At 43.9% G+C, this 24843-nt stretch overlaps 1 protein-coding gene across 1 annotated transcript in view; it reads right to left on the bottom strand.

The window, feature by feature from the left end:
- Positions 1-2103: 2103 nt before the first annotated feature.
- PRELID2 (PRELI domain containing 2) overlaps positions 2104-24843 on the bottom strand; it is a 70121-nt gene continuing 47381 nt past the window's right edge. Inside the window, exons 6-7 of the mRNA XM_031671788.2 lie at positions 10133-10202; positions 2104-6207 (exon numbers count right to left, since the gene is read on the bottom strand). Coding sequence (XP_031527648.1) covers positions 10143-10202 — 60 coding nt within the window. The 3' untranslated portion in view covers positions 2104-6207; positions 10133-10142. The remainder of the gene's footprint in view (positions 6208-10132; positions 10203-24843) is intronic.

The raw sequence follows: 24843 nt of genomic DNA, 5'->3' as shown, positions 1-24843 counted from the left end.
AGCAACTAGCAATGCAGTCTTTTCAAAGTTTAAACAATTGATGGACTTCTGAATTCAAGGAGACACCTGACCTCCAAAATAGAAAAACAAAGACATACAACTGAATAGTTAACATTTTCTCCTTTGTCATTGGATCTAAAAGTTCATCCTGGCACCGACACAAAGAAGTAATGATTCCATCAGCAGTCTAACAGATGGCAGGCACGAAACGGCTCTAACCTTCTCCGAGAAGGCTGGAGAATGGCTCCGTGGAGTTTAATTTAACAGGATGGAGGATGCTGTTCTCTCTCTGCTGCCTCCTGCACAGCACGCCTGTCCACAGCTCTGAGAGCTACTATCTTAAGGTCCGGCCATGCCGTCACTCAGTTTAACTCTTTCAGACAAGTAAGGGTTTCAAGTTATTGTGGAATCATTTTTCTGCATGGGTTCTGTTCCAACAAATGCAACTCCAACTTCTGATCCTAGCTAAACAGGCTGCACATGGTGGAGTCCTTTAAGGCTCTCTTCTCTTCTCTTAGCATTTAATAGACACTGGAGTATCTTTTTCTTGGACAGTGAATTTTATTTCTGAAGGGCTAGAGGCGAAACATTAGAGAAAAAGAGGTCTCGTACTGCCAACTCCCTCTGCCAGCTAGCTTAAGGGTAACCACTTTTTGGAGAACAGATATTACTTGTGAAGTTGATGGGAATTGCTGCCCAAGGCGTCAGGATCACCTGCGGGATGTGATGTAACCCTGACGCCAGGGGCTGCAGCCTAGACTCTCTGGGGGTGGGGTCCAGATGTCAGTATGTTTTTAAAGCTCCCCATGGGGTTCCAACTGGCAGTTGGGGTACACAAGAAATACTGCATTTTGAAATTTAAATATGGCATTTAATACTGCCGTCTATAAATTGTTTCTGTAACTCCATTTCTGTCCTGAGTCCTCACTGCACCGGATTTGGCATTAGGAGGAATGTATCTCTCTACATGCCTCAGTCTCTCCAAGGCTTTTGTTAAGGTTCTGGGGTTTGCAGGATTAGCCAGAACTAGTTAGCACGCCTTGTCCAGACATCTAGGCAACAAGATGCTGGCAATGCTGTCCAGAATTCAGGCATGTTCTCAGACCAGGCTGTAATAGTCAGAAGAGCCTATAAGTAAAAGATATTTATGCCAGAATATCCTGCAGTCACGGTGCACTCCCCACGTGGCTCAGAGGAGGGCGTGGCCACAGGCTGGGCACCTCCCCCTTTCCTTATGTAAGGCCAAGCCTGGAGAGAACCAGTTATCCTCCAAAAGGTGTGATGTGCCCCTCACTGAGACATGATGACACAACCATGCAACCTGCTAGTGAGGCTGTGAGGCCAGCAAGCTCTATACTTCGTGCTGATCTCTCCACTGAGCCCCCAGTGTTATTTTCTGTGTGTTTTAAATAAGCAATCATAGTTTCACTCACCAAAGAGGTCAACGTGTCTGGTCTTGCCATCAGTTGGTGCCCACTATTGCTGTCAGTAAAATCAAGTCGCAAGCCTCTTGGAAACCCACTGGATCAAGTCAAAAGAGATGAATCCTGCCTTCCTCTTGCACACAACAGGTGCTCAATGAGTGCTGCGTGGACTAAGGACTCTACCCCTAAAGGTATCCAGGCATCAACGGGGCTTGGATGAGGCACTTTGGAAACAAGGCACAGAAATCTACTTGTAATGTAACATTCGAGCGAAAGGGAGACAAAAGGATAAAGCAAATGTCATGGAAACAAATACAGAAAGCGGAGCTGAGCCTCACAAGCAGGTCAGCAGGCAGTTGCTCTGTCCCCCCTCCCCCCGCGGGGCCACACACCATCATGGCATTGTAGTCTGCGCTTCATTCTTCCTGCTCTGCAGATCCTGGTCCTTCGCTTCATTAGCACACAGCCACCTCTGGTCACCCAACAGAGTGGCCTCTGCATATTTCTGGACGAAATGTTAATGGCTCGCCTTGCGTAAGGTAGGGAGCTAACATCATTTGGTGGGTGTAACACCCTTATCTGGGGCTGCTGAAAAGGACTAGAAACGCTACTACAAATGACAGACACTAGCTCTGGCGGGTGACGTGATCCCCTCAAAAGATTAAAATTCACACATAAATCTGAGTTGTGACACCTTTATTTCAGAAAGACTGCAGGACTGAATTGCACAGGTATACAAAGAATTCACAGCTGTCAATCATAATAAAACCGAATCAAAAACACTTTCTCCTGTACAGAAACTCGGCCTGAGAAAAATGTTCATTTGAATTTTAATCCACTTAACGTTTCACATCGTAGCAGGGTACGTTTAAAAACACTAACACTACTGGGGGGGGGAGGTGAGGGCTTACAGATGTAAGTAAGTCATGTGTAGTGACATCTCACTTATCCTGAGGTCACAGATGTGGCAACTGCAGTAAGGGGAGGGGGTGTCAGGAAGTACAGCAGAGGAAGCAGCAGAGCCGCGGAAATACCGTCACCAAGTCAGTGCAGCATCGCTCATCCATCCCACTGCTGGGAAAGCCTCCCAGAGACTCGCTCAGCTCCCCTTTACTGTTACTTGACCTACAGAATGCAGTTACAGCATCTCCCAACCCCATGTAGCAAATGAGAGGAAAAAGGAAGGCAGACTAAGAGCAGAGAGAAACAACAGGGAACAGGGAGGGGAAAGAAAAAAGCTGTAAAAACCACAGCAGAACTCAAAGAGCCCCCTCCACTGAATGGCTCTGCTCTAACAAACCTGAATAGGACCTGAAAGCACTCACAACGTAAATGGTAAGGACCCTGAAAGAATTTCACTGTCTTCAGTAGATTCTGTTTGCCAAAGCAGGGGAGCGTATACTAGATTAGGAGTCCCGTGTAAATGGCTGAAACCAAGCAAAAAAGATGTGCGACTTGTAAGAACAGCCTTGAGTCGGCTTTACCATCCACCCACGACATCTGAGAAGTGGGGAGTTACCACACATACACTGCTTAGAAAACACACAGAACAATTTGTATCAAAAGAACACAGCACCTTTTCTATCCACATGACTGAAACCACAAAAGCCCGTTCACGGTAGGAGCACCTCAATCATGCAGGGATAGCTGAAGTCAGCTTCTCTGTGCGTGAGAACTTCGTATCGTATCCTGAGGGACCAGCGGTATTGATCAGTGGGCCCAAATGACCACAAGCCTTTCTTAAATAACAGGAGACACAGAGGCCTCAACCACCTCCCTTTAATCAGTGTTTCTCGAGATCTGGTCGCTGGAACTGCACAGCCGAATCTCCCGATGAACTTGTGTTAGAATGCAGAGCCTTGAGTCGCAGCTGAAACCCCATGAATCAGCATCAATGAGGGAGGCCTGGGGGACCTGCAGTTTAGCCCATCTCCCCGGGGGGTTCTGGTGGGCGGTCTGGAAAGTCTGGGAATCACTGTAATACATCCTCACCTTGAAGTGTAGGCTCAGTGACCTAGCCAGGAGGAGACTGGCCAGGTCTGTGAATTAACCCTTCCCACCCTGGTTCCTAATGTGCCCAAAAAGGCTACCCTCCTGGTTTTGATATTTCTTACACGAGACTGTACGTAATAAAATTAGATGTGGATTTCTAAACTGTTTTATCACCAGGAAAGGTTTCTGACATAATAAAAATAAACTCTAACAAGCCCTAATTAATTTTAAAAGGAGCGTAAGATTTCTAAGCTATATACGTGAAGCTTGAAGTAATGGATGCCTGCAGGGGGCAAAAAAATACTGAGCGAGGAAGTCTGATGCAAGTCCAGAGGACTGCCTGGGAACGGGGAGGAAAATACTAAACGCGGTCTTGGAGGAGAGGCAGAAAGAAACTTCCATCCAGAACAGGGAAATGCAAATCTTTTAAAAATTGGCTGAGATGTTTAAGCTGGTCCTTAACGCTCTTGAAACAGAGGCTGGAAGCTACTGGCAAACATATTTTGTTTGGCCGGCACAATGTTTTAAACAATCCTGAATTCGTTGCCCATGCACAAAAATAGGGATATTTCTTTTTTAAAAAAAATCTCTTCTTTTCCTGGAAAATTGGAAATCGGAAGAACTAGAAAAACCAACAGTTTGGAAAAACTGGGCTGGCGCTGGGCAGCAGCTGCCCACCTCTAGCCAGCCATGGGCTCCTGGGCTTTCCCCGTGGCCGCCAGCCTACTTCACTCATCAGATCTCCTGCCAGACACCTGCAGATATTTGCATCAGCCGCCCAGCCTCAAGCAATTAAGGCAAACAGCCTCTCTGTACTTCACTTTCTCTAACAGAAATTCTTGCTACAATGATATTTCCTTGCTTCCGAGGGGTTAAGAAAGGAATCAGATACTGTCCGCAAATCACCTAGAATTCCCTGTCGTCTTCTCATCTTTAGCTGCCTGCTGAAATCTCCTAGGGAGCTTTAAAAAACACTGAAGCCTGGGTTCCACCCCCAGAGATTCTGACTTATTGGCCTGGGATGTATCCTAGGTATGAGGATTGCATAAAGCTTCCAGGTGGTTCTAATGGAAAGCCAAGGTTGAGAACGCCTGCCTTCGGAAAAGGCAAATCATTGAGTACGAAGGGTTAAATTCATTCCAGTGTCAACCTTCAAATGCAGATTTCTTGCCTCTCACCTCCTGGATAATTCACACCAACTTTTATTTTTGGAAATGCGCCATTATTCCAAAAGCCTACCAAATGCCATCCACAAACTGGAAAAGGCGGTCACAGTGTGTTCTGGTTGCTACTATCCATTTTCCCTCTAACACAATGGAAGAATGAAACACTAAGGAAATTGGGAAATATTCCTAAGACACAGAACTCAAGCAGCGCAAACAGCTCAAATACGATAGGAGGCGGCTCACAGTGGCAGGTTCGTATTTAAAAAATAATAATAATAATAATACAATTGCTTTGAAAAATTCACCAATGCACTAAGTGGAAAATTTTTCAAATATTAAACAAAGAATGATTTCCCCAAGACGTTCCAGTAATGCTCTACTTTTTATCTTAAAAAGATGAATTCCAAATTATTGCCTCCCTTTAGGCTTTTTTTTTTTCCCCTTTACATAGCGTGTATTTACATCTTGGCTTCCCACCATGAGAAATGCAGACTACCGGCATCTGATTTTCAAACAGTAAAACACCACATTACGTTCCACTAGAAAAGGACATTTCCAAAATGGTTTCACGTAGTAGTAATGGCTGCTACTCACTGGACTTATGTGTACCAGGCAGCATGCTAGGCCCTCTTATTAGTACATGACCCCCAATCATTCCAACAACCTCACAAAGTTAATTCTATAACCCCATTTTATGAACTTAAAAAACAAGTTTCTGAAAGATTTAAAGTTACGTACATGCTCACTGAGCTGGTGGGCGGCCGTGCCCGGCTCCAAACCCGCGTCTGTCTGTTTGACTCCCAAAAGCGCGTCTTGCCTGCTTGACTCCCAGACTTGAGCTTTTGACACCACACCCCCTTGTTTCATCATCACAAGTAGAAAGATCTGTGCCCAATTATCCCCATTTGCCCAGGGAAAGACAGAGAGGTTACATGCTCTCCACAGCGCAGAAAGAGTGAGTAGGAGCCAAGAACATGCAGCCTGCGTTCCCGCCTCCAGGTTCCTTGGGGGACCAAACGGCAGGTCACGTGTTCCAGTTTAAACACGACTAATGGCACTTACATGGTGCTCCTGATGGGTAGAAATCAAATGCTCCCCATTTCTGAGCATCTTAAACATTACTATGAAAATGACTTAGCTTCCACACAGGTCTGGCACTTTCCTATCTGTTCCAGGCCACCTAAGAATCAGGAACGGGTTTAACTCCTTTATTTATCCCAGAATCCTCAAATGAATCCTATGAGCAATGATGCAGAGAACATCCGGGCACAAGCCCCGCTCTCCAAGCCCCTGGCCCATCTTCGGCTGCCCTGGCACCGTCACCAGGCAATCCACAGGACACCCTGAAGAAGGGCGGACATCACCGCCTATGGGTTCTTTATTTGTAAAATTGTACAGGTTGTGCCCTAAGAAGCAGCTGAACGGTCTCATCTCCACGAGAGCCGCGGTCTGAGGCAGGCTCCCAGGGGAGTGTATCGTTCCACGTCCCGGCAGGAAGGTCTCCTCTTCTTTTAAGCTGCCAACACGGCGTCCTTAAATGTGTATTTTGAAAACTGTGTCCTTGGATGTGCTGTGTCCAAGAAAAGATTAAATCTCGAGCAAACAGTAGGCACAACACAGCTTCCCTGCAAGAGAAAGCAAACAGGCTTTATCACTAATAAACATGGCTCAACAATCAATACATACTTGCCCTCTTTGCTGAAGCAGCTCTTAAGACTCACCTGAATTCTATCACTCTGGATAATTCTTGAAGAAACTGCCTTTCTGCCTCCTAATGATCGTCCAACAAAGCAAGCACCTCAGAGGAGCGGGTTCAAAGGGGTGTTAAGGTATAGCTAAAATTGAGGTCTTAATCATTCTGATGTGGAAAAACTCTATTATCAAACCTCACCAAGCCGGGGGGTCCCCCAGCTGCCAGCAGCAAGAACAAAAAGATGTCAGGGCTATTTACTCAAAAATGACAGGAAATCAAAAATCTATCAAATGGATGTGTCAGCAGCAGCACCGCAAGCACGCTGGTTAGTGAGTTTTCGCACCCCATTTTGGCTTCTCCTTAGAATTACCTTCTAAGCTTTCTAACTGTCAGACGCCCACTTGGACACACAGACCAGAGACTTCCAGGGAATACCTTTAGTGCAAGGTAGCCTACACAATGTGGTCACGTTCTATGTGAATTTACATGAGGCGAATTTGAAATGTGGTAGAATATAAAAATGTCTCCTCAGGCACATGGGCACAAACCCCATGGAACGCTTTTTCAAACATTAAGAATTGCAAAATTCCAAAATTCAAACATTAAGTCCACTGTACATGGCACCTAGACTGTTGCCACATCACAGTGCCACTTTATCTGCCAAACAAAATGCCTGTATTTCTACCCCCATAGGCTCGTGCACTGGAACTTTATGAAGCCATTTTAATGATCACTTGCTGGTATTCATTGTGATCATTTTAATGTGTTTTTTTTATGCCTTAAAATAACACCAACCAAGTGGTGACGGCAGAGCTAATACAGAGAAAATAAACCCTCACACTATTAACTTTGAAACAGACGTAACATGTGATCAAATGCTACATTTAAAAAAAAAAGTTAAAATAAAAAAAAGGCCAAACCACCACCACCAGGCCACCTGATGTTAATTTAGGGGAGGGCACGTTCTCACCCAGGGGAGAGAAAACTTTTCTTGAAGGACCAGATAGTAAATACTTTAGGCTTTGCAGGCTGTGAGATCTCTGTTGCAGCTCTGGGGTTGTAGCTAGAATACAGCCAGGAGCATAGCTGGTTCCAATAAAACTTTATTTACAAAACTGGGCCACAGGCTAGACCTGGCCCTTGCGCTGCAGTTGCCTGACTCCCCCCTGCCATAGCTACAGAGCAAACCACCCCTGCCCCCTGCCTCTTGTTTAATGCAGCATTTTACTGCTCATAAAAGGGAGATCCCCCACCTACAACCAGCCTCCCATTTCCCACCAAGCTAATTTTGAGAAAATAAAAAGCTCGATTAAAACAGGCACACTTCAAGCTTGCAAAAACTTCGTAAAAATGGCCAAGAAAATAGGGGGAAGCCATCAACTGGCGACAGAACTGCAGCAACATCAATGCCTCAAAATGTTTCACATCATGTTTCTCGTGATGCTTATATACCTGTGCATGTTTGTCAAAACTTAACCAAACTGTACATTTGAAATTCATTAGTCAATTTACCTGTACATAGATGATACGTCAATGAAGCTGATTTTGAAAACTCTTAAAGCTTCAGCAATAGCCTCTAATTTGCATACAGATTTATGTGGTGAGAGTATACTTCCCTTCATATTTGCTCCTGAGAAAACTGGTCATACATTATTAGAATTATGGAAGTCCTTCAGGGACATTCAATCCTTGCATCCAATGCATTAAATGTACCTGTTCTGCACTAAAACTCCTCGTAGTATCCAGACCTCAACCACCTCACTCCAGAGAGGAGAATGAGTTGCTTTTTAAAAACAATGCAAAGCCCTGCGTTCTTGACTTAGCTCTGCCCCACAGTGAAAACAAAGCAAGCAAAGAACAAGAACAAGGGTCATTTAAAACAGCAGGTAACGCTTGTTTAATTTTCTCTTCTTCACTAGCAACACTTTAAATCACAAACACAAGTTGGCAATTTAAACATGAGTTGTTCTTGAGTCTCAGCCCTTATTTTTTTTTGTTTTTTTTTTTTCAGTTGTCTTTGCTCCATGGTGGAGCCTGTCAACATTCAAGCAGGGGGAAGAAACAAAACAAAACAAAAAATGGCGAACAAGAAGAGGCTGAGATGCTAAAACCAGGGGAAAGCCACACAAAGAAAATCACTCCTCTGATTAACCTAGTCGATGGACCGCATGACAACTTCAGACCTCAGCTATTGCCTTCCTCAGGGCCGCTGCATTTCATCTCTCTCCACTCAGAGATGAGAACTCATTTAAAGCCCTCATCTCTCAGAGTGTGCCCCCTGGACCGGCATCACCAGCATCGCCCGGGGAATGGTTAGAGACACAGATCCTCAGGCTCTCCCCAGAACTACTGAATCAGAAACTCTGATGCTCACTCAAGTCTCCAAATCACTAATTTCAAGTCTGAAACCAATACACACTTGTAAGTGGAGTCTCCTCATGCTCTCATTTGACTTGGAGCTGGCTTTAGATCCCAGCCTCCCAGGGAAGATGGGCTCTGTGCACACGGACAGAAGTACCAGAGGTGCCTGCTGTCCCTCACCGAAAGGCCCAGCCAGGGAAAATGGAGGGGTGGGGTGGTGGCCAAGTTCTCCTCCACAACTGTTCCCAGAACAGAGCAGACGCGGGAGCACACCACACTTAGATCCACAGCAACATTTCTGGGGCACCTGCACATGCCGGGCCTGTGCTAAATGGAGTTATCTTCCTTAGCCTTTACAGTAATAAATAAATTCACTAGTATGTGTGAACTATACAAAGGCTTAATATTCGTCAGGAGGGAGTGAAACCCACAGACAAGCAGAAACACTTGATGACCCTCCAGCTCTCATCCACAGGCCTGGCTAGTATGCATTGAATGCAGAGGTGCTTGAACATGAATGTTCCTTTTGCTTCTCCTTTGGTTAACTGTTCCCAGACGTTATTGTATTTCACAGAGACCAGGTTGCTTACACAAAACCACATGTACTCTAGCCTTAGGCCAACATAAGGAAATCTGAGGTAATTCTGAATTACCCAAGACCATGTTTGCGCTCCTTAAAGGTTTTACCTTCCCTCAGATGTTAAAAATCCGCTATACTCATTTATTTTAGGCTTTGATTCTCTCAAATAACTCTGTTCTGACTGTTCCACTGTGAAGACCATTGTCCTTGACACAGACAATAAAAGTAGTTAAGGAATGAAAAACTAAATAATTCTGAAATCCCCCTGTCATCCATCTGTTAACCCTACATCCTTTGCCCTAAACTAGAGGTGGCCCGTGCTCCAGCGCAAGTGCCACCTCTTTCATCCTGTGCCCAAGGCAGACATTGCAAATAAATCACAGCACTCTTACCCAGGGCCTAAGAATTATTCTCAACGCCTTGCAATCCTTCTCAACAGCATTCCAGGCAGCCACTCCCAATTGGTAGAAGTATATATGACTGGTAAAATGTATGTATTTCTCTGGCCAAGCAACACACCCCTTTCTTGTTTTCCCTCCTGCTCCAAATACAGCTTTAAACCCCTCCCTTCGGTGTTCTCAGGACAACAGAATTGTGCTTCAGTAAATTCTGAACGGCAGTCTCTACAAACCTAGGCCACCTTGAGGGGTGCAATCACGGTGGACTGCGCTGAGCCGTGTAAACAGTTTGAATGCAGATGTAACCCAGCACGTGGTACAAAACTGCTCTGAAAATCAAAGAACCCAGTAAATAAAGGGGCTGAACAGATAACAAAACACCTGGGAGACAGTATGCTGTGCGCAGAGCTAGGAAATGCAGAGCATAAATAGCCCGGGGAGGCGACGCGTGACACTCAGGCTTATAAGCATGAAACAAGGCTTGAGTAAATAATTCCGATTTTGCGTCTGGTACTCACTGATGAGGCTTTATTCGGCTAAGGGGGCACCGCACTGTTCCTTCAGCAGCATCTCCATTATCCTAATTCCCTATGGAGAGAAGAAAGAAAAATCAAAATGTCACATTTCACGGACAAGCACTTTTATGTTTATCACAACCTTTCTCTTCAATGAAGCCGAGCTATGGCCATATATTCCTTTCAGAACAGTAGGCTCATGGTCACACCTTACATTTTTATATAATATATTCTACTCAGCAATTTCACATACATTATCTCCACACGTGCTCGGAACTACCTGGGGAAGCGGGCAGAGCAGAGCTGTGGATGCTCATTTTCAACATAAGAAAGTCCAAGCGATGTTAAGTAACCTCCGGAAAGGGGCCCAGCTCCTAAGCGGTGCTGCCAGAGCTGGATTAATAATGGTGACAGTTAATCCTAGAATAGTGACATCAAAGGTCACTGGTCCCAGGACACCATAACAACTGTAATGGTACGGACAACGTTTGAAATTACTAAAATATGACACAGAGACACAAAGTGAGCAGATGTAGGAAAAATGGTGCCAAAAGACTTGTCCGCTGCAGGGTGGCCACAAACCTTCAGTTTATAAAAAGTGCAATGCCTACGAAGCGGGACAAAGCAGAGCACAGTAAAACGAGGTAAGCCTGTGCTGACCAAGCATGTGCACGTGTGCTATACTCACTGCTAAGCCCTGTATGTCCATTACCATGGGGGAGTGGGTGCAGGGTGCACCAGAGAGATCTCCCCTCAGGACTTCTTCCCTAACTGCCAGCTCTGTAGGCTGCTGGAGGCAAACAGCCACCCTCAGCCAGAGGAAGATGCCTTACCTGAGGTCATGCCCCCTCTCCCAGGGAAGCCCACATATACTGGTGGGCATCGTGTATTAAAGGTCCAGCCCCTGCCCTCAATTTGGGGCAACCCTGAAAGGCATCTCATCACCATAGTTACCCATGGGCTCAGTTGAGACCTTCATCACAACTGCATCACAGTTCAACATCACCTTCTGCCTCATCCTGCTTCCCTCACTCCCTCACAAGAGTTGTTCCCAAGAGCCCTCTCCAGTAACCCTCTACACAAAAAGCTCCACCTTAGTCTGTGTCCAAGAGCCAACCGAGGACAGCTGGCTTAATACACACCAAATCCCTGAGCAAGTGCTCCTCCTATCCCCGTTTTACTGATGAAGAAACAGAAACTCCAAGAAGGTTAACTTTCCCAACATTATACAGCTATGAAGTAACAGAGCCAGGGAAAGAACACAGATGTGGAATTCTGGTTTCAGAGGCACCCCTTCACCTTGTGGCAATGCTCACTCCACTACTGTACAGAGCAAGCTGTCTGTCCAGCCAAATTCCACCCTGGAGGAAAGAGGAAAGCAGACACGCCCTCTTTCCTCCTTCAGGGACAAGTTCGTAGACCAGAGAATAAACCTTCAGGAGGAAAGTAACTGTGATGCAACTATGAACTAAGGAACTCAGGAAGTCAAAGCTGGATGGTGGGGAATGAGACTCACTGCTCTCAGGCACTGGAGTGTAACTGAGACAGAATATAATGATCAAGGCTAAGTTAAAATGCAGGTCCCCAGGCCCCTCAAGGGAAGGCGCTGATTTACTGGGAATCCAGTAGGCCCCGGAGCCCTGGACCTTTGACGGGCACCAGGGGCTTCTCATGGTCAGACAGGGCAGAGAGACACTGGTGGGCCTACCGGAGAAAGGCAGGGCCTTCCCACTCGGGATCTGTTCTGAGCCCGGGGAGGGGGTGCATCTTTAGAGAAGACAGTGCAATACACTGAGTACGAAAGAACACTGAGCAAACTGTGACACTTCCTTGAGGTTTCCCGAGGTCCTTCAGATCCGGGCTGGCCCTTCGCCCCAGACACTGCCAGAATCCTGAAAGGAAGAGTATTAATCAAAAGGTCTCGACCATGTGGAGGAGCACGGAGCGTGGGGTGAGCCCAGCAGCAAACCGCAGGACCAGGAGCCCGAGTGTCAGAGTCAGGAGACCTGGGTTCTGGCCACAGCCCTGCCAATTAGTCTGCTGGGTACTTAGGTTAATCACTTTCCCCAAGAAGTCACAGACTAGAGGGCTCAGAGGACCATGAGGCTGGCTGGACAGGCAGTTTGCCCAACAGAATCACGAGGGGAACCCACAAAGGCAAATACAGGTTCCCTACCTAGACCGATGTAATCAGAATTTCGAGGGCTGGGTGAGGAGAGTGTAGCTCAAGTGGTAGAGCACATGCTTAGCATGCACAAGGTCCTGGGTTCAATCCCCAGTACCTCCTCTAAAAATAAATAAACCTAATTACCTCCTCTCCCCAAAATTAAAAAAAAATTAATAATTAAAAAAAAAATAATTTTCAAGGCTAGGGCATGGAATCTGTAGATTTGTAACATACCTCATGTGGTTCTGATGCACAACTAGTTTATATACTAGAATATGTAAAGAGCAGCTCCATGCTGCCTCCAAGATCCCTTACAGCCTTGCCAGTCAGGGAACTGATGAAACAGCTCTTCTTAATCACTTCTAAGGGGGAAAGGACGGGGTGGGGGATGAAACAACCTGCAGAATGAAAATTAACCTAATCCTTCACCTAAGAGCTGAACTGTGCTCATGTCTGCTCTCACTCATTCAACAACAGAACCAGTTAACAAATATCTATTGTGCACCTACTGTGTGCACCAGAGGTTAAACGGTGAACAAACCTAAGTCCCTGCCCTCATGGAGCTTATAGCCCAAGAGATTTCCTTCCCTTTGTTTCAACTTTTTTGTTTCAACAAACCCCTGAGCAGTAACTCAACACCTTCCTTCTATTTTCAGGGAGAGTGACAACGGCCAGGTGAACTCCGTTTCAAGCTTCCTTCTGCAGAGTGAGCCCGTAAGCCTAGACAGTACATCTTTACAACCAGAAAAGCCGACTCCTTCCTTAGGAAGTGAGCCCCGGTGAACGCTCCCCATCCATCTAAATTAAGAAGGCGGCCACTTACTGAGCTGAGCGCTAATTGACATAAGTGAAGACTTTGAGGTTTGCCTTGGGAATTGAAACACGTTATTTATTGGATCAATTATGTTCACAATGTGACAGTTGATTTTTCTTTCTCTGTTTTCCCCTCTCTCATACCACTTACATCTTTTTAAGCAGAACAGTTAAAAACAGAAGGTGGAGAACCAGGGCAGGGAGAAAGAGAGAGACCTATAAAATGGATTAAAAACAAAAACCCTAACAGGGAGGCCAAGCCATTATTTAGTACAGCTCTTTGGTAAGGAAGGGCTGAATCAAAGCCCAATCGATAGAGTCCTTTCAAATAAAGTTGTAACACATAAAACTCAACCCCCAGGAGATGAGGCTTAAAGGAGCTAAATTTACACCACTTATCACACAATGTTGCCTGAAATGCAGAACAAACATTAAATAGATCCACCTTCATAGATACAGCTTGACGTAAAAGCTTTTTGGACTGACAAATCATAAACCAGCTTGATTTTATTATTTCCTTCCCCTCTGAGAATTTTTTTTCCCTATTACAAGGCTATCTTTCTCTATTTGCCAATGGACAGGTAAGTGAGCCCTCTCGGTCTCATTTCCCTAATACCAGGGTTGTGCTGGCCAAACGCATCCCCACAGGAGTCCCAGAGTAGAGACTTTCAGATTCAAAACACTTCACAAATTCCCCACTCTCAGAGTGTCTGAGAAATAGCTGATTGGTACAGAAAACAAAAAGCCTGCATGAAGAGGAGGCCGAATAAGCAGGAACTTAAGGGGGCTAGACCCAGACAGTATATTTATTTTATTAAACTGATGCTTCCTTAAGAAGCTCTGACTCACCTAGGGGGCTCTGAAGAGAGTAAACAGCAGACCTTATAAAAATTACAGAGTTTGAAAGCAGTTTTCAAAAGGACACCTCTATGGGGCTCTCTTAACAAAAGAGAACTGCTCACTTAATTATCACAGTGATAAAGATCAGCCATAATTAGATGAAGAACAACCATTCGTGTGCTGAGTGCTTACCACAAGCTAGGTACTGTAATAACCAGATTAAGCATTGAAAGACACCCTCCCCTACGCCGGAAATAAAGCTTCTAGCGGATCATGACTTTGGAGTAAGTACCATTAACAGGAGCAGCGCCCATTGTGTGTAAGGGACTGCACTGATGCAATGAGGAATTAGATGCATAGAAAACATGATGTCTCTACTCTAGGGATCACTGGTCTCTTGGAAGGAATTAGAGAAATGCAAAATAAATGAAATGCAAGACAGCCTTTGAGAAACGTTACCATGTTTAAAAAAAAATTCAATGGAACAAGTAAAGTAGAAACTGAACGTGCATGAAGGCAGGACTTGCAGAAGCCGCTAGAAGATGAACGATTTGAGTAAGACCCAAGTCTGGTTATGAGTGTGATGCACAGAGTGAAGGGAAGTCCAAGCAGAGGGCAGATGAAGAAAGGGGATGGGGGCGGGAACAGCAATGCACGTGCAGTTAAGCATTTGTCTTCTTGAAGGGAGAGATGAGACTGTTATACGTCCAGTGTTTCCACCCTCCCCATTCCCCACCTGCTCACACACACTCTTCCTCCCACCTTAGCTCTGCTCTTTCCTGGGGGAGACAACAGCACACAAAACACCCCTGTGTGGCCACAAATAGCACCGTAATTATGGAATGACATTGTTAGATTTAGGGTTGAGACCAAGCTAGCTGAGAAACCTTGGGCGTTTTCCTTAAGCTTGTGCCTCATCATGGAACGGAGATAAAACAGTAATACGGGCTTGCCCTAAGAATTTGTTAAAATCATGTCTAATCTGGTGCTCAAAGTACCTAGCTTCTGGTGAACACTCAGTAAATAAATACTTGTTCATCTAAATCTCTTTCATGACTATCTATTCCCACAGGAATGAAAGTCCCAAAAGGCTAGGGGCCTTGTCTGTCTTGTTCAAGATGTAACCCCCAGTACACAGAAGGCATGCAATAGTATCCACTGAATGAATGAATGAATGAATGTATCAATCTACCAACCAATTATCAGCTTACAAATCTACCACATTCAATGGTCAGGTACTCAGAGACTGGGAACAACAGTCACGTACATTTGAATCCTCACTGTCTAGTGCAGAATTTGGCACAAAGTACATGCTCACTGTTGATGAATTATAAGACTGATCAACTGACTGCTTCTGAATGACGTTTGAATTTTGGAATTACAGTGCACTCTGCCCAGTAGTTAGCATCCTGGAAAGTGTGGTGAAAGGTCACGATAACAAAGGCTGCCACAGGAAACGGGGGGGGGGGGGGGGGGGAACAAGCAAAAAATAAAGAAGGTAAGTATGAAAGATAAAAGGGAGGGAATGCTGTGGAAAGAATGACAGCAGAGGTGGTACTTAAAATGGGCCCTGAAGAATGCAGATTAGCCAAGAGGAGTTAGCGAGATCATTTCAGATGCTGAAGTGTGTTCACTATCAAACCACTCACCTCTTGATGAAATGGTATGCACCAAGTTTACTTTAAAAACCTCACTTTCCTTTGGATTCTAAACTTTTGTTACTAAGTTGGTTTACATAAAACTTTCCCAGATTCTTTTCATGCACTTTATGTAGAATCATAGCAGTATGAATACAAGGTATTCAACCCTTCAATAGCATTCCACTGCTCTTATAATAAAATTCACCTTCTTTATCGTGGCTATGAGGCCCTGTATGATCTGCTTCTAGCCGTGTCAGCCACAGGAAGGAAGGAAAGGAGAGAGGGAGGGAGGAATCCACATCCAGTTTTCTCATCAAAAAGTAAGAGAAACATTGCTCAGTGCTTCTCCAGGAAAAGACTTTCAGCCACAATAAAGTGCCTTTTACCTGATGCTGTCCAATTCTTCTATAGTTAGGGTTTCTCATCTATAAAACTGTAAAACACCGAACAATGATAATCGTTAAAAGGTGCTGGCACGAGCTGTGTGCCAGGCACTGTGCTGAGCGCTTTACCTGCATTGGCTGATTTTACCCTCTTATCTGCCTTATCTTCTTTTTTTGGATGTGACCCAAGGCTCAGAGAAATGAAGCATCTGGACCAAAATCACATGACAACTAAGAAGCAGAGCCTTGATTTGACCCAAGGCAATCAGGGCTGAGAGAGCGGGATCCAGGACCTGACAACACTGGGGGGCTGTGGGGTTTTAGTGAGACTGCACGCGTGGACACCTGTCACGGCACTGGGTACACAGCGACAGCGTTCCTTCCCTTCCCTATTGATTACGTGCAAAAGGCCTGATAAGTAAGTCGGCTATTTCAGCCCTTCTCCCAGACTAAACCGTATGATTCTTAATATACAAATCAATATTTAATCACATCTACAAACTATCTGAAATACAATGTTTTTCAAGTAGGAATATCCTAACAGACTCTATGACTTCAATATAATTTTCCCATAGTGGCTAATAAACTCTTGAGTAAGAGTCATTTTTATCTTGTTGAGTAACACAAAATCTTCAGGTGTAAGCTGCAGAACATTAAATTGATACACTAATTCAGATGTCCTTGCTTTACATTATAAAGCTTCCTCTTTCCTTAAGGAGAATATTTACTCTCACAATTTGTAAAGGAGAAGAATATATCCCAAAATAATAAAATCTAAAAATTGGAAAAGACCTTATATCATCTAGTCCGAACAGAAAACTCTCAGCAAAGAAACGAAAATGGCCCACCCCAGTTTAGGGAGTTGTCCTGGGGTCAAATATCAGAATGAAAGACAACAAAGCCATTTCCATATTGTCAACTTGCAAAGAAACCCTGACCTGATATGAACACTTCAGTGGCTAAAAGGCATTGGTCCCCTACCCTCTAATGTGACTCAATCAGTCTATTTTCATTTTTAATTTTTTTAAATGTGACTCACACATAATTTTAGCTTTCCTGACTTAGACTTCATGGAAAATATGGCTTGTTCATGTGTATCTGTTGGATATAATTAATTTATCAGTAATTAAAAGAAATCACGGCTAGCCCCCCACCCAGGGCTACAACCCACTCATGGCATTTCTGACAACTGATCATCTTGCTTAGAAACCTCCACTGATGGGACACTGTCCATGCCTTAGTCCATCTGTCTCTGTCCTAATTATATGACAGTCTTCTTTACATTGAAACAGCACGGCCTCGGTGCCTGGCACCAAAGGGCCCTAGTACTAATGCTTACACCGATTCTTAAACTAACAAACTGAAAAACAAGACTCCTATCAATTCCCTTCATTAGCCATTTTTTCACTATTCATCAGATTTAAGCTCAGCCATAATTTCCCCTTGTTTCTTCCCTATTCTGAGAGAGAAACCAGTTAGCAGCATACTTGGACTTTTTATCAACAAACTGTCTCTAACAGAATAGGATTCTCCATCAGAATCCAGCTGATGCCTAGATATTAAATAAGTCCAATGGCTGCCCAGATAATTCTTCTTCTTTTATCTCTACCCTTCTCCTGCCCTCAAATTCTGGAATTTCTCTAAGTCAATGATCTTTTTTATAGGCAATGCCAGTCTACTTTGTCTTCCTATCACACATTCTCCTTCAACAAAATATAACTTTCCAAAACCATATTTTGGTCAAAAACGGATCCCACCAAATCTCAACAATACTGAGGTTAATGATGGGTCACGGGCTTACTACAGGCCAAGGGTTTTGCCTACATAATTGCTTTTAACCCTCTAAACAGCCCTAGGAGGTAAGATACTTTCACTCTCGCCATATCTGGGTAAGGAGACTGGGCCTCAAAGAGGTGAGTAACTTGCTCACCGTCACACAGCTAGGAAGTAGCCAACCTGGAATTTAAACCTGGATTTCTCCCACTCTTTCCACAATGAGTGGCTGCCTCCCCGAATCTGTCTCTGTGCCTGTAAAGCAGGTGGAGGGAGGAGAATACACATACTTCCTCGCAGGACTGCTCTGAGGATTCAAAGAGGCAACAGATAAAGCTACTGACACATGACAGACTATCGTTAGCCATGACGTCCTGTCCCCCCTGTCGCCTGGAAATCGACCCCTGATTGCTTTATGGACCTCGATCTGACTCCAGGCCGTCACAGTGGGACTCTCACAAGTAGGGACCCCCTCTCAGCGGGTGGTCAGTGACCTGGAGGAAACCTCAGCAGGGGCTCAGCTTGTGCCTGCTCATATCTCACAGAGCATACTGTCCCTGTTCTTCACATCACCTCTAAGAGTCACTAATCCTTCCATCTGACAACACAGACCCCAGCAGGGTGCACCAGCTTTCCCTAGGTCCCAGGGGTTGGGTGCAACAGAGGCAGCACAAGACAGAACCAAAGCCTCAGGGAACAACCGATTGCTGAGAGGCTGAGGCCACTACTGGGCTGTGCTGAGCACATTACATGCCCTGTCTCATTTAATCCTCACATCCAGCCCATGAGTGACATGAGGAAAACAAAACTCAGATTGGTTAAGAAAACTTGATCAAAGGCACCCAGCTAGTAAGTGCAGAATCTGGACTGACACCCAGGTTTCCATGACTCTAAGCCCTCAGCATATCACCTCCTTAAAAAGGTATGTTCATAGGGTCGTTGTCTCCCACTTTTTCACCTTTGGCATAATCCTTCCTGTCATCACAAAGTTATTTCCATCTACATCTGAGTGCTTTTAATTTTATAAATTTAGGGGAGATAAGTGAGACTGAACCATGTGGAGTTCCTAGAACTGTCCTAAGACTTAAAGCATCTCACCATATCTCCAAATCCATTTTGTTTCCTGCTGATACCAAGTGAAGCTCCCTCATGCTCCCTGGAGAAGCTGGAGGACAAACGTGCACAATGGAAGCACTTCTGCTTCAGCACAGTTTGTGCCCATAAGAATTCCTTGGCTGACTGTCAAATGCCAACCTGGAGAGCCCTTGACTTCCATGAAGAACCTTTCAGTGCTAAACACAATCATCATTTCTTGGGGACAAAACCAGGGGAGGGTGAACGAGGTATCAGGTTACAACTCAGAGACCATGTCCCCGTGGACATGAGCACCATATATATGAACTTCACCCCTTATTCTTCGTATCACCTGTGGAAGGGCAAAGCCATAAGCCCATGGCAAGTTTAAGAACTAATGCTTTTTAAAAAAATTCTAAGCATTTAATGTCACAAAACGAGAGCAACCAGAACAAAAGCTATATATGAATGACTAAAAAATAAAATCTCTATATGTAAATAACAGTCTGAAGATAAACCGCCTGCTGTTTTTAAAAGCCAATCATTTGCAAAGAGAAGGGGAAAAAAAAAAAGGTAGTGCTTATAGATGCAAATGTTCTTTAAAATTCCCAGCCCCCATAAGAAACTGGTGAGGGAAAAGGAGGGGTTGAATGGACTTTTAAAAAGTTGCCCTAGTATTTCAATTGCTGGCTAACTGGGACATTACTGGTTAATCCCTAGGGTCATACACTTTGAATTGTTTGGCCCCAGATATTCCCGTGTGGATCAATAACTCCCAGGTGGACAATGTTCTAAATCTACCAGCTGTCTTGAATGTTAACCAACCTAATAAAATTCTTCCCTTCAATAAAAAATCTAAGGCTTATGAAAAATATACTCACACGTCCTTCATTTGGTGAGCTGCAAGGGTGGGCTTCCCTTTAAACAACCAGCGTGGTAAGAGCTCTGGCTCTGTTCTGAGACTGATGCAAAATCCTCAAGGCTGAGGGACAACTCTTGAGTCACACCTTGTTTGGAATTTGGCCAACAAAGTCAGGCTTCCTGGGAAATAATTTATTAGACTGGCTGAAGTGTAAAGGGGTGGGCGGCTGGCAAAGTAAGTAAGGTCTGGGGGATATGCAGCCTCATCATCGACTGTTCAGACTAAGGGCCCGATGGCCTGGTTTGAATGAAGGTTCTATCACTCAGTACCTGTGTGAGCCTGGGCAAGCCAACCCACCTCTCCGAACTTCCTCAGCCATAAAATGATGAAAATGGGACTGATCACAAAGAGTCACTGAGCAAACTGGAGGAGGTAATGCATGTAACGTGCTAAGTACGAGGACAGGGGAATAGAGTTCTCGACAAATATTACCCATTATAGTTACCTGCCCTATTAGCCTAACGGGTAAAAAGTTTCTCTGCTTTTAAGGCTTTCTAAAAGACAACAGGATGGAAACATAAAGAAGTCTTACTACTTTTGGAAAATAATACAATAGTACGTGCACTTGTTCACTATTTCCATAAATACTCACTGAGCACAAACTGCGTGCCAGGTGCTGAGGACAGAGTTGGGAGCCCCACTCAGAAGCCTGTCATTCAGTGAGAGAAATAAACAATACATTCAAAGGACCATGAAAACGTCAATGCCTGTAAGAGAACTTCAGGGGATCATTCCTAAGGTAATGACACAAAACATGAAAGACTCTGTATAAAAGATGTTTCACATGGTCTCCTTTATAATGGTAGTAGAACTTGGAAATAGCCCCAATGCTCAATCCTAAGGAAATGGTGAAAGCAATTCTTACATAACCACTTAATGAAATATCACGTACTCATTAAAATGACGGCTCCGCAGTTTATGGAGTTCCTGGGAAACGTGTGTACGATAAAACAGTACTTGAAAAAAATGAGACATGAATTGTACTTATAATGCAATTACTCAAGCTTAAAATCTGCATATGAAAGACTAGAAGGAAATATGCCAATCTGGGTTAAATGGAAAGATAAAAATTATTTATGGAGTATTTATTGTGTGACAAGGTATTTTAAGCACTTATTTATGCTATTTCTTTAATTCTCATCTCAAAGGTAGGTTCTATATTCACATTTCACCCGGAGAGAGGTTAAGTTCGTATATCCTCTGTGAGAGAGGGCAGAGAGATTTAAACTCAGGTTGAGCTAACTCCAAGACAGCCTCATCATAACCACTAAATATTTGTCTATAATATCATAATGAAATAATTAAGTTTAAAATTATAGTTTGCCTTGCATTTTTCTTTTTAAATAATAGTAACAGCTGATCACCAACTGTGTGCCCAGTCCTGTCCTAAACATTTTATGTATGTAATTCACTCACTCCTCACAAATACTTTGTGAAGTAGGTTCCAGTATTATCCTCATTTTACATGTGGGCAAAGTGAGACTCAGAAAATGGAATGGCCCGCCCGAGGTCACACAGCTGGGCAGTGCAGGGGATGCTGCTGCCTCCACAGAGAGCTAGCGCAAAAGCACACAAATGCTTCTGCCAGAAGAACAATTTAAAATACGTACATGCAGGTAATACCTACACAAAAGCATTTTATACAGAATGTTTAAAATTTATTTAAAAACCGAAAGAGCCTTGTTGGGAGGAGAGCAGCAATTTTTTAAACTGTGAAATATTTCACACATATCAGGAAGTGCAGAGAGTACAAAGAACTGGTGGGCTTTAGCAAACGTTAATGTCTTTAAAAGTAACAAAAGCTTCATCCCCTCCAAAGGCTGCTGATCGAGAAAAAATTTTTAATTATAGCCTTCAAGTTCTTCTTAAATGGGGTGTCAGTGTGAAAGGAGTTAATTATTAACTCTCCAAAGCCCACCACTTTCCTTTAACAAGGAAATTCAGAGAAAAATAGAAAAATGGTTTAGCTAGACTCTACGGAAGAAAGCTAAACAAGGAATAAAAGGGTCAAATCCCAGGCAGCAAATGGAATTCCAAGGAAACTGAAAGTGACAAAGAGATATCAGTCCAGCAAACCCAGGTTCATGAGACACACAAGCCGCCTTCTCTCCCTAACAGGCAAACACCCAGCCTCCTCTCCATCGTCTGTTTGGAGCTCTGGCCGGTGCCCCTCATCCACAAAGGGTCTGCTCACCAAAGGGGTCCTTCAGCAAGAGATGAAACTATCGTAGAATGGGGAGAAATCAGCACTGACAGAGAGGGGCAGGACGACCAAGAGGACAGCTGGACACCTTGGAGAGCTCACAGGGCATGTAATTAATACGCTCCAGGACTTCAGCACACAACTCAAGTTTAACTGTTACATGTACCTTCAAGAAATTAAATCACCGTTGCAATTCAACTTGCTCTACCCAGAATCTGTATTAACCCCTAATCGGAGATGCCTGAATCTGACCTTTTCCTGGCCTTGTCAGTGAAACTAAAAGCCTTAATTTAGCACCAAGAGCCCAGCTGGATCTAAGCCCAATCCTACAATAGATCTGATCCACACACGATGTGCACCCAAAATGCACTTAGTCCACACAAGCTGCGGACACAGCCCCTATTTTTCTGATATTTCAACGCAGCCTGGCCAGAGCTGTTTCTGTTTTCAATTTGGTGCCCGCCTTAAGTGTACAGGAGGTACGTGAAGATTTATGGTGCCACAAATTCTATTTTCTCACTGTCTTTGAATTTAGCACAACAGAGTACGAGAACAGGCTCAGAAAAGTAATAGATGAGTTGGAAATTCCATCCAGGACAGTGGGGAGACACGGATCCCAAATCTCCCACGATTCCGGCTGGGCATGAGCATAAAAGAGCACTAGGAAAGCAAGTAGCATAGTGCACACTTCAAGCACAAGTGTCTACTTCTGGGTCATGTGAGTATCAAGCTCTGCTGCTCAGCAGCAGCAGGTGATGACACTGGGCCAGTGATTCAACCTCCGTGTGCCTCCGTTTCCTCATCTGTAAAATGGAAGACTGACAACAGCATCTCTCTTTCAGAGGGTTATTGGGAGAACTCAATATTCATAAAACAGAGCTGAGCTTGGCTCCTGGTAAACACTCAAGAAATTATAGCTACTGCTATTTTTTTTTTAATTTTTTGTTTCTTTTTTTAATGTGTTTTTTTCTCCCCCCGGGGGGAAGGTAATTAGGCTTACGTATTTTTTAGAAGAGGTGCTGGGGATAGAACCCAGGACCTCATGCATGCTAAGCATGCGCTTTACCATTTGAGCTATCTCCTCCCCAGCTACTGCTATTACTGTTGTAGCTGGCTTTCTCCAAATGGTCCAGAACAGTCTGTGTTTACAGAAGGCATGGGCTGAAAATAAGCCAACATATCTATTACTGGCACCAAAGCTCAAAGACACCTACAAGACTTACAAATCTTTGTAATATGCAGTATACTTAGCTCATGTGAATATGATTATAAAATGAAACTGTACCATCCCTACCACATGCTTACCACCCCTTCTTGCCAATTAGTACCTTTTTAAGTATATGTCTTATTTTAAAATATTTTATTGCCACCACCTCAACTCGACCATCTACTTGTTAACATGAATTATCTCTTATGTTCTTGGATCCCCACTTAGCTTCAACTTCTGAATTTTTGTGCAGGCTGCCAGACAAATTTTAAAATCTTGAAAAAAAAATCCTGGTATTTACACATTGGGGAAAAGGAAGGAGAGCTAAAAAAAAAAAAAAAAATCACACAACCTCAGAATTGAAAATGACCTCCTAGCCCAATGACTAACGTTACAAAAATGATAGTGAAGTTCCAGGGAACTAGTCCAAGCAACATGGCCAGGAGGATGGCAGGGCCAGAGCCCAGATTTCCGGATTCCTGGCCTTTGCACTCCACACCGCACTATGCAGAGACATGATTTCTCATCACTACGCAAATAATGACATCCACACCTTCCGACCTCAGGAAAGCACCTTCTGCTGTTTCAGGAAAGAGCTTTACTTCCCAGGTGTCATCTAGCTTCATAGAAAGTAATACCCCAGAACTTCAGCTGGCTGGTTTAAGGGATTCCCCGAAGCTTTACCAATGAGTCATCTGTTGCAACCCTGATGAATTCAAATGAGCCACCGAGGTATTTCTGGATTCCCAAGTCTCACAGTCAAGGTAAAGGCATCGATTTAAACTCAGTGGTAGGAACAAAAACCGTATCACTTGTAGAACACTCATTTTCACTAAGATGTAACTGCAAAGGTTACATTTTTCAGGACTAAAACTCTAAGAGATAAGAGCAGCTGAGATGAGCTGATGGGGAGGGAGACGTGAAAAAAGAGGGCAGCTACTATCATTTAACTGGTCTAGAAATAAGTGGTTAAAAACCAGAATCCTGGTAACATTCTCACAGCATCTAATGAATAAATATCAAGTAAATCAATCTATCTGAGCACTCAAGGGTGGGATTAAAAAGTATTATCAACAGGTTTAAATTGAAAGCTGGGAAATAAACCCTGTGGAACTGGAGGGACAGAACATATTTCATCAGTGCTTCAAGAGATGCAAGTAATGCAAAGAATTCACATACCAAGCAGGAAATATGTCTCCAACATATAGTCAGCAGAATATTCTACTGGTCTTCTTATGTTGTATTTTTGTGACTTTATTATTTCAAATAACAGTTTTATTTGCTATTTTCCTCTATCTTGGAATTATTGTTGGGTTTTGAAACATCCACTCTTTTCTAGGGTTGTGACTACCATGCGTGTGTGTACACAAGACACTGAAGTCACAGATAAGGAAGTGAGCAGCCAGGCCAAAGTAACACAAATAAGCTTGGAGGAGGCCTGAGGTCACACAAACTAGTTAACGACAGAAGTATTAACTTTCACCGTCTTTGGAGTAAGAATCAGAAGACTGGAGCTAACAAACTTCATTTCTTCGCAACAATCCCACAAAAGTAGAGTAATCAGCTCTGCTTTCCCAATGACAAGTGGAAGTTCTAAGGGGTTAAAAGTCATTCATTCAAGTAATAGAGCAAGAAAACTGAGAATATGCAGAACCAAGTCTTGGGGCCAGCTACAAATGGGTAGAATTCTTT

Source organism: Vicugna pacos, chromosome 3 (assembly GCF_048564905.1).
Source record: "Vicugna pacos chromosome 3, VicPac4, whole genome shotgun sequence".
In the NCBI taxonomy this organism is placed as follows: Eukaryota; Metazoa; Chordata; class Mammalia; order Artiodactyla; family Camelidae; genus Vicugna; species Vicugna pacos.
Note: the sequence above shows the minus strand (reverse complement) of the source record. Positions and strands in the feature narration are given on the sequence as shown.